Below are 12,675 nucleotides of genomic sequence, written 5' to 3' on the forward strand. Positions count from 1 at the left end.
AAAGACTTTACAGCTGCTAAAGTATACCGCTTCTCATATTCTTCACAGGTGTCTTGGTGATTTTGGTCCTTTGCTTTTCTTTTCCATATAAATTTTAGAATCAGCTGGAGCTACAATAATCTCTACGTTAATTTGGGAGAGATCCAACATTGTTATGATACTGAGGCTTCCCTCTGTGAAGGTAGCAATCTCCGTGTGTAGGTCATCATAAAATGCCCTTGAATTCCCAGGAGAGGTTTTCCACGTATATCTTGGTAATCTGGGTCTCCACACTTTATCATTTTTGTTGCTGTTATACAATTTTTTATAATAGCAAAATTTTTTTTTTAACAATTTCTTGTTTGGTGTAGAGAAATTCAAGTAACTTTTTGTATACTGATGTTATATCTAGTCATAGTGCCAAATTTCTTTCTTATTCCCCCGAATTTCTAATTTGTCTATGGATTCCTTTGTTTTTCTACGCAGGAATATCATTTTCAACTAACAAGAGTGTTACTCCCTCCTCTTGTCTCCTGTGTCACTGCTCTGGCCAGGACCAGCATATCAAACACAAGTACAGAGAGTGGCCACCCTGGCTTCTCTCCTTATTTTTAAGAGGTGTGCTTCTACTATTTCCTAATTGGAATGCTTTTTTGTAGTTGTTGCTAGATACCTTTTATCAATATTAGTAAAAAAATCCCTCTGTTGCTACTTTGCTAAGAGCTTTCTTTATCATAATTTTTTGGGGCATCTATTTTCAGGCGACCTTTCTCTCTTAATCTGTTAATAAAGTGACGGCAACTAAGGTAGCAAGATTAGCAGTCACGGATGTAGAACCTACTGTGTGCCAAGTACTATTCTAAGCACTCGACATAATTCATGTAAGCTTTACAAAAACGCTATGAAGGAAATATTATTATTACTTTGCAGATGAGGAACAGGTCAGGTAATTCTCTAGGACTCAGTCGCCGGGTGGCAGAACCAGGATGTAAACCCAGCAGGCCAGCCTCCAGAGTGGTGCTTGTAACTGCTGTGCTATACTGGCTCCACAATTGCATTTGGAGGTTTTCTGATATCAGAACATCCTTGTGTTACTAGGATGAACACAAGTTGCTCACAGTGTTTAAAAGACTATTGAATCTGCTAGTATTTTATCTAGAATTCTTACATGCATATTCATGAACAAGAGGGAACTGTAATTTTTCTTTCTCACTTTGTGCTTGTTTAATTTTGTTATCCAAGTTAAGAGAACCTCACTGAACGAGCTAGGGAGCTTTCTCTCTTTTTCTTTTCTCTGAAAGAGTTCAGGAAGCACTGAAATGATCTGTTTCTTAAAAGTTTCGTAAAACTTACCCATAAATTGTCTCAGCCTGGTGTTTTCTTCATGTGAAAAATTTTAACCACTGATTTAATTTTGTTAATGGTTGAAAGGCTATTCAGACTTTCTGTTTTCTTCAGTTTGGGTAAGTTATATTTTCTTTCATCTTTATTTTACCCACATTCAATTTCCACTTTGGAGGATGTTTTATGATGTACATAAAACATTGCTACAAAAACAGGTGTATAAAACAACCGAATACACGTATTTCGCAGGTATCTTTTGAAAACCCTTTTCTCTCTTCAGGTAATTACTTTCAGCCCAGTTTAGAGACCATTACTCTACCCTGATTCTCTTTCACGGCCCATCCTGCAGCTGGCACAATTCAAATGTAGGATTTATCAGTTACTATAAAGCGTTACTATTTATCAGTTACTATTTCACTCCTGAATTGGACCCGGGCTGAACTGGCAGCACCGTGAGCACACGGGTTTGTCCACTTAGGAGACCATCTGGCCCCGAGGACCCAGGGCCACCCCACTGCACGTGCACACTCACAGCCATGCGTGTGCAGAGCCCCCCCCTCCCCGAACAGCGCTCACTTACAGCCTCGCGTGTGCTCCTTGGAGAGCAGGTAGTTGGCCAGGGGCGGCGTGTAGGTCAAGCACTGCACGGTGGAGTTGAGGAAGCAGGTGTTGCCGAGGTTGTGCAGCCCCGCGCCCACACGGTAGACACGCCCCCAGCGCAGCGACAGCCGCTCCACGGGGAAGAGCACCTTCTGGGGTGCGGGGACGCCGTCACCGCAGCTCTCGTACGCGCGCTCGCTGCCTGGAGGGGGAGGGATGGGAGAGAGGAGGCCGTCTGACTCCGTGCCCAGGCAGACCACCCAGAGCAAGTGCCGTGGCGCACTTGGTGGGCACGTGCTCAGAACGCGGCATCCAGGGGTGACTGGGTTCCCGCTGCGGAAGCCCAGGAGAACACCTGTCACCCCACGGCTCTCCCTGACGGCGTCGGTCTAGCACCCCAGGACCCCTCTGTGGATGAGAGGACGAGGCTGTGAGAATCAGCAGCTGGAAGAACTGGGCCCTGGCACTCTGAGCCCACCCCACTTCTCTGTCTGGTTTCCAAGGCCTGCTCTTGAACCTCTAAGGACACAGATCTCTTTCTGACCAACCCTGTACCGTTACTTCCATAACTAAAATCTACTGACCCCATGCACGACATTCACAAGTGACTACACTCTGTTTCTGGTCCTACTAATTAGTCAATGCTTCGTCCCTCCACTTGGTCAGCACAGAGCGAGGCCCTCTCCCAGTACCCTGTGTCCTGGCCTGCGGCTCATCCCCGCTCCTGTGGCAGCCGGCTCCCTCTGTCCTGGGGTTCAGCAGCACATATTTGCTCTTCAGTGACTCCAGCTGGTAGGAGAAACTCTTGCTGGCCGGCTCAAACTCCAGCTTCTGCAGAAGGACCTTCCTGGCAGAGGAGGCCAGGAGCTTCCCCAGCTCCCCATCGTCAGCCGAGTCCCTGCGGCCAGGCTTGAGGGCTTCCTTCAACTTGTCGACTATGGGCATGGTGCATCACTGTGGGGATAGGAAAGAACACGGAGCGGCGGGTAAGCGGGTCCCAGGAACAGAGCATCCCTTCCCTGACAACCCCCTCCTGGGCCTTACAGATGTGACCCACCATAAAAGCCAACCTTACAAAGGAAGGGTGACACAAGACGTAGTACGGACCACGTGGACACAGCGACGCCCACGCTTCTCCTCTCAAAAAGACAAAGTGCCTCCGCAAACAGCACTAAATGGACTGACACGGCCCGGAGGAGGCGAGACTACCTTCTCGGCGTCTTCTCTTCAACAAGTACCATCAAGTGACTTTGGACGTCATACTTGGTGCAATTTCCCTCAAGAGGCAACCACGTCCTCCTAACGTCTGCTCAAAACCAGGAGAACACTAATTCTCCCAAGACACTCTGGTCACACACACAAATCCATGCAATAAAGGAATTCGCATGGACAGTGAGATGAGCTCACTCATCTGTTCAGAACCACACTCTTCAAAACAAAGGCCACGGGCCTCATGGGGCCACTGAACAGGAGAAATGAGGCTGGGCCAAACTGGGACGTGCCGTAAGTGTAGAACACACACTGCATTTCGAAGAGTCAGTTTGCAAGTGTAAAACATCTCAGTGATTTTAAGACTAGTTATATGCCGAAATGATTATATTTTACGTATACTGGGTTAAATAAGTTATATTGTGACAATTCATTTCACCTGCTTTTTATTTTTAATGTGGTCACTGTAAAACTCAGTTATACTTGTGGCTTGTGTTACTGGATAGTGCTTGTACAGACTATCTTTTTAAAAGTGATGGAGAGAAGATAGTAATAGGACTAGAATGGTGTACACAAAAACGCCTAAACTTAAGGGGGGGTGGGGCGGAGCAGGCAGGGGCCGTGGCGGCAACTCAGGCTCTGGAAGGCGGCAGGCCTGGGTTATTCCATCATGGATTAGCTACAGCCTCCAGGGACAATCACTGGGACTGCCGGAGACCGTTCTTTGTAAAATAGGAAGAAAAAAAACAAGTGTCAAAGGTGCCTGTGAGCTTAATGGGGAGAAACACACTGGGTGAGGGCTGAGCGCTGGCTGCGGAACAGTCCCTAAAGCCGCAGTGTAGAAACTGTAACAAACCCGAAATCCCCATCACCTCTAACTGCACACACTACCTGTCAACTCAACCACCCTGGCCAAAGCTCAAGGACTATTTGAGTCACAGTTAGAAAAATAGTTCCTTACACAGCTTACTCCCATCAGAAAAATGATGACCTCCCCCAGGTATGTGGTCGCCGGCCTGAGCCAGGAGACCCAACTAGTCAGGTGGATCCAAAACTCTGCTCGAGTCAAAGGACCCCGTCCAGCACCTCTTGGTAAACCATCCAGATTTATGGTTATAGGGCACCTAATTCTGTATGTGGATCGAATTTCTTTTTCTATAAAAATTTCTGTAAAGAACAGAAACGTAAGACCATTATTTAAAAAAACGCAAGCACAAGTTCTTTGACATGAAAAAAATAAAAGCAGCTTTCCTAAGGGGAATTATCTAAGCGTTCTCACCAACTGCACAACGGCTGCTGGACCACATGTGGGCTTACCTGGGGTGTCTGAACTTGGGGGTGCTATTCCTGCAGCATGGAGTCAGGTGCTTGGCCAGACTAGGCAGGTGTGCTGCTGGGCCCTCAAAACCACGTGCTCCCAGGCTTTGGCCTGTTCAATGACCGAGCCACAAGCGTGTCGTCCAGAATGGGTGTCAGAGTCTGTGGGATGAACACAGCATCACATGAGGCCAGCTCTCTTCCCGCTGTCTCATCAGCCCCATTCCCTGGACACGGAGTAGGAAGGCCAACCATCTACCAGGAACAGTCAGCATTAAGGCGGAAGGAATATGGATAGTGCGGGACTTAGGAAGAGTGAAGAGCTGAGCTAACTAACTACAAACGATTTCGATGGACATGACATGAAAACACTGCCCTTTGTTCCATACCTTAACCTTCACGCCAGGGACAAGCCCAGTGAACAAAAATCTCCCCACACGCCAGTCAACTCCAGACTCCATCACATTTGCAAAGACTAAGAGATAACAGATAATCATCTCCAACTTTCAGATTTCATGAGCCAGTAAGAGTTCCCAAAAAAATGGCGCTATGAGAGTTGCCAAATTTTCACTCTGCTAAGTTTGTTTTTTTTTCTTAATTACCAACCACAATCACTGTGATTACAGAACATTAAGGTACTTAAAAACTTTTTACTGTGAAAACGTTCATTTACAATGTCGAGAGAACATCACAGGGAACCGCCACGCTCCCCTAATTCAGCGTCAATAATTATTGTGTAGGACCAGTCGATTCTTCTCCTGAGCCCACATTACTTTACAGCAAGCTTCAGATATACCATGTCTCATGTCCATAAGTAAAAGCATATTAACAGCAAAAAAAAGAAAGAAAGAAAAACAAAAGAGCATAATAAACATGATCTCAGAATGAAGTCAATCTGTAAAGATTTCTGTTTCATGAAAACTCCCTACAATGTCCCTCTTCTTGTCAAGATCACACGTTGCTAAGGACTCTTGTCATGGGCGGATATGGGTTTGGGAACCTCTCGAAGCTAGAGGATAAACAGAACTTGGAAGATTTAACCCAATTTAATTCGAGATAAATAACTTAAAGGACACCCACCCATTCCACATAGCCCACTCCTCGATGTGGAGTCAAGAGGTTTTGAACAAACAGAATTTTTCAAGTTTCAACAGGAAGATCAAACCTCTACTCACCAATTCAACCCGAAACATTAAGCAACAACCTAAAAACGATTTATTCCTGAGGTGCAGCGACCCAGAGAAAAATGTCCCTGTAACCATCACAAGCCCTCTGATGTACACACTTGCTTCAAAACTCAGGGAGGATGCTCTCTCCAGTGCACGTTCCTCACGGTCCAGGAACAGCTCTCACTTATCTATGCACATTTCTACCTCTACTCAAATAAAGCTTCCTTAAATCAATCACCATTCAAGAACGTTTTCTCTCCCTCCTCCCTTTAAATGCATTTTTCCAGCATAAAATGCACTGGAGACTCACAGGGTCAACCACGTGCTGGCGGGGAGGAGCCCCAGACAGCACAGGGCTGGGGCCTCCCTGGGGCGCTTTCAGAGGGGGCTCTTCTGCAGAGCAAGCATCGGTCCCCAGCCAGGAAAGAGCAAACTGAGCGCCCCTCTCCTTGGAGGCCTGATTCTTCCCATCCCTTACAGACAGTGGACTGTGTCACGGCCAGGATGTTTTCCTCTCTCATCCATCCCTGTTTTAAGACGCTGCTCTAGCTCCTAGAACCCCAGGGGAGACCCAATACTACCCGCCCAAAGAAATAGGTATTTTAAAAACTCATATCTTGTACCCATCCCCTCACCAGGACCATGACCACGACCAAGACCATAAGGAATGTTACCCTCTCCAGGGGTGAGCTTTCCCACATATCTTACTAAAAAAAGAACAAACAAGATATCAACTCTGCTGCCAAACTGAACGCCCTCCCCTTTATTTGGACTTAAGCCATTCCGAAGAAAGTCTGAATTCTGGATGAATGATGCTTCTATGCGTAACACCGCCACGGGCTGCTGCCTTCTCCCCTGCATGGGCTCCTGGCCGGGGCAGCTCTCCCCTGCACCGCGGGTCGCTCCCGGTGTGTGGAGAAGAGCAGAGAGCAGACCCGAGGCAGCCCGGACGGAGGACACACTTCCAGGGCCTCCCCGTGCACCCCCGAGCCCTCGGGGACGGCGCAGCCCTAGTACCTCCCCGTGGACCCCGGAGCCCCCCGTGGACGTGCAGCCCGGGGCCTCCCCGTGGACCCCGGAGCCCCTTGCGGACGGTGCAGCCCTGGTGCCTCTCCGTGGACCCCAAGCCCCTCGCAAACAAACACCCGTGTCTCCCCGGAGCGTTCGCCGGTGCGCCCAGCGTCGGGAGTCACAGTCCCACGCCCCGCGGCGCAGAGGCTCTCCACCCGGCCCTCGCGCCGCCCCAACCCGGCCCTAGCCTACCAGGCCCGCAGCTGGCTCCGCCGCTGGCCCGGCTGCAGGCCCGCAGAGCTGGCGTCTGCTCGGCACGGGCCCCGCACACGCACCATCCGGGCCTCCGCCGCCTCACACACGTGTCACGGCGACGCTTAAAGGAGCCGCGGTCCACAGTCCTCAAGGCGGCACACCGAAAGGCCCCGGCAACTTTAAGAGGCGGTGCTAGTTTCCGCCCTATTCCCTGGACCCGCCCGCAGCCACTTTACGTGCCCTATACGTCACCTCCCCATCCCGCGGCCCCGCCAGCCTACGCGATGACGAAAGCACGCAGAGCCTGAGACGCCCCGCCCCCTTGGCCGGCGCCCCCCGAGTTCCCGCAGAGCACGTGAAGTGCCTGCTTCCGGGTCTGGCGAGCCGGCGCACCTAGGACGGCGTCCGGGCGCACTTCTTTCTCACCTGCAGTAGGGGCGGTGGCGCGGGATGCTTGATCGCACCCTCTAGGGCATTTAGTGACCAAGACACAGGCCGGGCGAGAAGAGGGCAGCGGGCCCAGTGAAGCCCGGAGGGCGGAGCAAAATGCTCTTGGGATTAAGGGATCGGGAGCGATGGTATTTGACCTTTGCAGTGTCCCGGGCCCTGTGCAATTCCCTGACCCCACTCCCTTCCTTCAGAAGCGTCATCCCGTGATGACTACGTTAAAGTTTTGGTTGAATGTTTGCAAATGCGCTTTGCTTTTGCGGTACTTTTAAAAATGTCTTTCACCTAATCCACTTGGTTGCCTTCCGTCCCGTTCCGCAGGGCAGGTGGAGAGAGTGCAGTTCCAGACCTGACCTCCAGATACTCTCACATAAGCAAAGGAATATTGTTACTCCACAAAAAACGACTTTTCCTAAAAGGGAACACTTGGAGTATACAACACAATCTGCTGTGTCCTTGGCAGACAAGTGTGAAGGGCAGGCTGGGCGATCCTGGGTGAAGCAACTAGAAACCTGCAGCTAGTCGTTATATTCCCCGCACAGTCCTTCAAGCAGGGACTGGCAATGGAGAGAGAGAATGGGTTTAATTAGAACAAAATTCACCTGTAGTTACCACTTGGCGAGTGCTCGTTTTTGAAAAAGCAAACAAGTATAAACAGACCCGCAGGAACCTGAGGTTGAGCTCTGCCTTGTCTGTGAGAATCGTCAACTACAGAGATTCAGATTGGGATTTGTCCCGGAGTCCACTCTGCACCCTAAAGCAATGATTCAGACAAAGACCTTGTCACTCTTCCAGGTCTGATACAATGTATAAATGAGTGATTAAAAGGGTGGGAGCGGGCTTCCCTGGTGGCGCAGTGGTTGCGAGTCCGCCTGCCAATGCAGGGGAAATGGGTTCGTGTCCCGGTCCGGGAAGATCCCACATGCCGCGGAGTGGCTGGGCCGGTGAGCCACGGTCGCTGAGCCTGCGCGTCCGGAGCCTGTGCTCCGCAACGGGAGAGGTCACAACAGTGAGAGGCCCGCGTACCACACACACACAAAAAAAAGTGTGGGAGCAGGTGGGAGGCGGAGGGCTGGCAAGTAGCCCAGGAATGCGGAGACCTCAGTTTTATCGCAGGTCTGCCCTAGTTAGCACGTTGCTTTGGACACTTCTTTTGGGCCTCCATGTGATCATCTGTGAAATAAAGATGATCTCCAGCAGATCTTTGATTCTAATAACAATACTGATGACATTTGTTCCCGTTGCTGAGTTCATATGATGTGCCAGATACCAAGCTGGCCACTTGCCCACACTATCTGATTTAATCCTCATGGCAACCCTACAAAAAGATATTGTTTCCATTTTACAGATGATAAAACTGAGTGTGCATGATCCCAGCAAGCAAGTGGTGGTTTAAACCCGGGTTTCTCAGGCTCCAAGTTCACATCTTTAGCTCAGGCCCTCAGGGGTAACCCCGAAATTTTTCTTAGATGACAAAGCTATTGCCTGAAAAGGCCCGCATGCTGCTTGAGAATGTGATCTGAGACCTGGAAGTCGAGAGGAGCCTTTGGCCACCCACACTCCCACCCTACCCCCCTGTCAAATTCCCTCCTAGAAGGCTTCCAAGTGGAATCTCCTAGAGGTGTGTTCACATGGCCCATAGGAAAGTCTTTTCTAAAACGCTCCATCCTGGGCTTCCCTGGTGGTGCAGCGGTTCAGAATCCGCCTGCCAATGCAGGGGACATGGGTTTGAGCCCTGGTCCGGGAAGATCCCACATGCTGTGGAGCAACTAAGCCCGGGCGCTACAACTACTGAGCCTGCGCTCTAGGGCCCGCAAGCCACAGCTACTGAGCCCATGCACCACAACTACTAAAGCCTGCGCGCCTAGAGCCCGTGCTCCACAACAAGAGAAGCCAGCGCAATGAGAAGGCCATCGACACAACTAGAGAATACCCGCGCGTAGCAACGAAGACCCAACGCAGCCAAAAATAAATAATAAATAAAATTTTAAAACATGCTCCATCTCAAACGTCACCAGAGAAATGCAAATTAATACCACAATGAGTTGACGTTCCACACTCTGTGGAACTGCTAGAAGCTAAAAGACTACACATTGGAAACAATGTGTAAGCAAATAGATTGTAAAACTGCAGGGAATGTAAAATGATGCAATCATTTGGGAAAATAATTTGAATGTTTCTTTTATGTAACATACTTAACCTATGAGTACATCCATTGCTGTCACCACTGCAACTAACTACTTCCTGTAGGCTGGTAAATTCCAAATGTGCCAACACAGACCTCTCCCCCTAATCTTTGGAAAGGTGGGTCCAGTGCCTCCTGGACACCCCTTCCCCAGAAGGGGGTGTCCTTTCGAGGTGTCCCACCTCGAAATTCACCATGCCCAGAAACGCCTCCCCGCCCCCCCCCCCCCCCCCAAACTGCCTCTTCTTTCTGCCCTGTTGCCTACTTGGGCTGCTGTGCTAGAGCTCAGACCAAATCCTTGCCCTTTTCAGCTGGTTTCCCAGTGGGTCCGGCCACTTGGGGGCACTGTTGAGACTGGTGGGCAGACGAAAGGAGAAGCAGGCCTTTCTTCCCCTCCCTCTCTGCTTTGAGTGGAGTTTCCAGCAGTGGCTTCAACTCCATCCAGAGAGACATACTGTGGTTGCAGCCTCCCACCTGGCCTCTCCCTGGGCTCTTGTAGGGCAGCCTACAAGAGCTGCCCCTCCCTCTGCCCCTCCACCCTCGAGCTGCTGACAGCTTCCTGCTGTTCCCTTCTTGGCTTCCCAGGGAGTTTCTTCCATCAGGCTGTCACCAATCCCTACCTTAATCCCTGCTGTTTTAAGGGCTGTGCAGAGTGGTTTTGGTGTTCCTGGTTGGACCTGGACTGATGCAGCCAGTAACCCCAACGATCACCTGCCTGGCCGCATCCTGGACTCCCCCTCTCTCCCTCACCCCGTGTAAATTCTCAACAAATTTTGCTAATTTTACTTTCCAAATATTCCTCAAGCCATTCCCTCCCCTCAGTCCAATTGCCGAAGTAAAGCCGCTCTCCGCTCTCTCCTGCATTACTGGAATAGAGCCAAGTCCATTGCTCAAGCTGCCAAACAGAATAATATATCTAAAAGGCCGAACTGAACCCATTTCACTCCTGTCTGAAACCCTTTCCCGTCCACCCCTCCCCCTGCCTCCTGCTGATGGGAAAGCCAAGCTCCTTCGCAGGGTCTCTAATAGCCTCCCAGGGGCTGGCTTTTGCCTGCCTTTCCCCCTCCTCCCCAGCCATTCCCTGCCCTGCATCCTTCAGCAGAGCTAAATCCAAGTGCCCCCCAGGCCCCAATCAGGCTGTCTCTACTCCAGGCTCAGGTTGGTCTTTGGCCTAAAATTCCCTTTCCCACTTGTCCTTCAACAACCTCCTCTGGTGCCACTTCCACCAAGAGGTCTTCCTGGATTCCCTCCATCCCTGCCATTAGGTTGGTGTTGCCTTGGGCTGGCGGCACATTCCACTTATACATTCAATTGGAATGTTCTCGGGACTTCTCTTCCCTCCCCCATCAAGTCTCATTTCATTGGTGTGTCCCTGGACCGGTGTGCTGGAGGTACACTGGATAAATGTGAAATCCAACTAAATGGCAAATAAAATGCTGGAAATGAGGGCTTCCCTGGTGGCGCAGCGGTCAAGAGTCCGCCTGCTGATGCAGGGGACACGGGTTCATGTCCCGGTCTGGGAAGATCCCACATGCCGCGGAGCGGCTGGGCCCGTGAGCCATGGCCGCTGAGCCTGCGCGTCCGGAGCCTGTGCTCCGCAATGGGAGAGGCCGCAACAGTGAGAGGCCCGCGTACCGCAAAAAAAAAAAAAAAAAAATGCTAGAGATGAGACAATTGAATAATCTCTAAATCCTGAAAGAGAAAACTGGAGAAACACTGAAGATGAAAGAATAAAGCATTCTCAATTAAGAAAAAAATAAAGCTGTAACCAAAATGAATCAAATTAGAACTTACCTTAAAAAAGGTGCATTAACAAAGTAACAGTATTGTTGCCCAGAAGTCACCTGGGGGCTCCTTACTTTGGAGGTTGACGTAAAAGGGACTGGACCCCTCCCCTGGTTTCACAGCCTGTAGATGACTAAAGATTTAAGCTAATTTCTGGAAATACCTGTGTCACATTTCTAACTGTAAAGTAATCATTGTTCTTCTGACCTTTACGTCAGTCACTGTGAGTTTTGGTTCCTGTGAGCCGCTGCTGCTGGGCCTACACAACCCTAACAATTTCCAGTTTCTAGAGACTGGAGTTACATCCAAACCCGGGTCTGGTTGAACTCACCAAGGAAAAGCCACGTGGCAGGGCTCCCAGAGTTTTGTTTTAGGCCTTCTTTCCCCTGCACGCAGATGGGCTGCAATGGAATTGGGCCTGTGTTCAGTGGTTTGGCCAAAAAGTAGCCAATGGACCTTAAATCCCTGTGTCGGCTGTGGCCACTCGCCTGCCTCTTCCTTCCGCTCCCTGACAAAGCTTCCTCTCTAAGAAAACTCACCCAGCGTAAATGCCACAGGTGTGTACTTTCCCTGTGTGTTTGAGGGCAGCTTTCCCCACCTGCTAATACTGAAATCCTGCTTGAATCCTTACGGAAGCCGTGAGATCACCCATCCCCACGGCTCTCGTAACACCCCTCTGCACACCCGTCTGCCTCCCCCAAACTCCCCCACCAGGCCTCTCACTTGATCCGTCTGGGTGTTGCTTCCGCTGCTGGGCTTGGTTTGATCTGCTCCTTTCCCCCCAGGTGGCTCTGGTTTTCCTTTGTACCACAGGGGCACTTTGCACAGCTCTGTTACTGTCCTCAAAGCACCGCTTGCAACTTTCTGGCCTCAGGACTAGATTATACAAACTTTGCAAGAGTGTTCAAGACCCTGCCTTTTTTAATTTATTTTTATTTAATGAAATTAAATTAATTAATTAATTTTTTATTTATTTATTTTTTTTGTGGTACGCGGGCCTCTCACCGCTGCAGCCCCTCCCACTGCTGAGCACAGGCTCCGGACGCGCAGGCCCAGCGGCCATGGCCCATGGGCCCAGCTGCTCCGCGGCACGCGGGATCCTCCCGGACCGGGGCACGAACCCGTGCCCCCCACATCGGCAGGCGGACCCTCAACCACTGCGCCACCAGGGAAGCCTGAGACCCTGCCTTTTAAGTCCTGGCACCACCTTGCTTTTGAGCCCTCCGCCCCCAGCACTGCCCAGGGAACACATAGTAGGCCCACCTAGACTCCTCCTTGCCGTGTCTGGGCCTGCCTGGGAAGCGGGTGGGTAGAGGCAGAGGGGCCATGGCCCGAAGCTGCCTGTTGAATGGGGTTGAATGGTTGAATGGCGAC

The 12,675-nt window shown here is 50.5% G+C and overlaps 2 protein-coding genes across 4 annotated transcripts in view; one reads left to right on the plus strand and one right to left on the minus strand.

Moving 5' to 3' along the window:
- Nucleotides 1–7,039, minus strand: part of USP36 (ubiquitin specific peptidase 36) — a 34,593-nt gene extending 27,554 nt beyond the window's left edge. For 2 of the 3 annotated variants that reach the window (XR_004486403.2, XM_033438645.2), the window contains exons 1-4: nt 6,882–7,039; nt 4,450–4,611; nt 2,616–2,877; nt 1,904–2,125 (exon numbers count right to left, since the gene is read on the minus strand). Coding sequence is in view for 1 of the 3 variants with exons in the window: in XM_033438645.2 (XP_033294536.1) it covers nt 1,904–2,125; nt 2,616–2,868 (475 nt within the window). In the remaining 2 variants the exon portion in view is untranslated. Of the gene's footprint in view, nt 1–1,903; nt 2,126–2,507; nt 2,878–4,449; nt 4,612–6,881 lie in introns of those variants that run through there. The other variant, XM_049701567.1, reaches the window with a different exon arrangement.
- Nucleotides 1–12,675, plus strand: part of PGS1 (phosphatidylglycerophosphate synthase 1) — a 584,793-nt gene that overhangs the window by 328,185 nt on the left and 243,933 nt on the right. The gene's annotated exons all lie outside the window — the stretch shown is intronic.

The sequence above is a fragment of the Orcinus orca genome, chromosome 19 (assembly GCF_937001465.1).
Source record: "Orcinus orca chromosome 19, mOrcOrc1.1, whole genome shotgun sequence".
Classification (NCBI taxonomy): Eukaryota; Metazoa; Chordata; class Mammalia; order Artiodactyla; family Delphinidae; genus Orcinus; species Orcinus orca.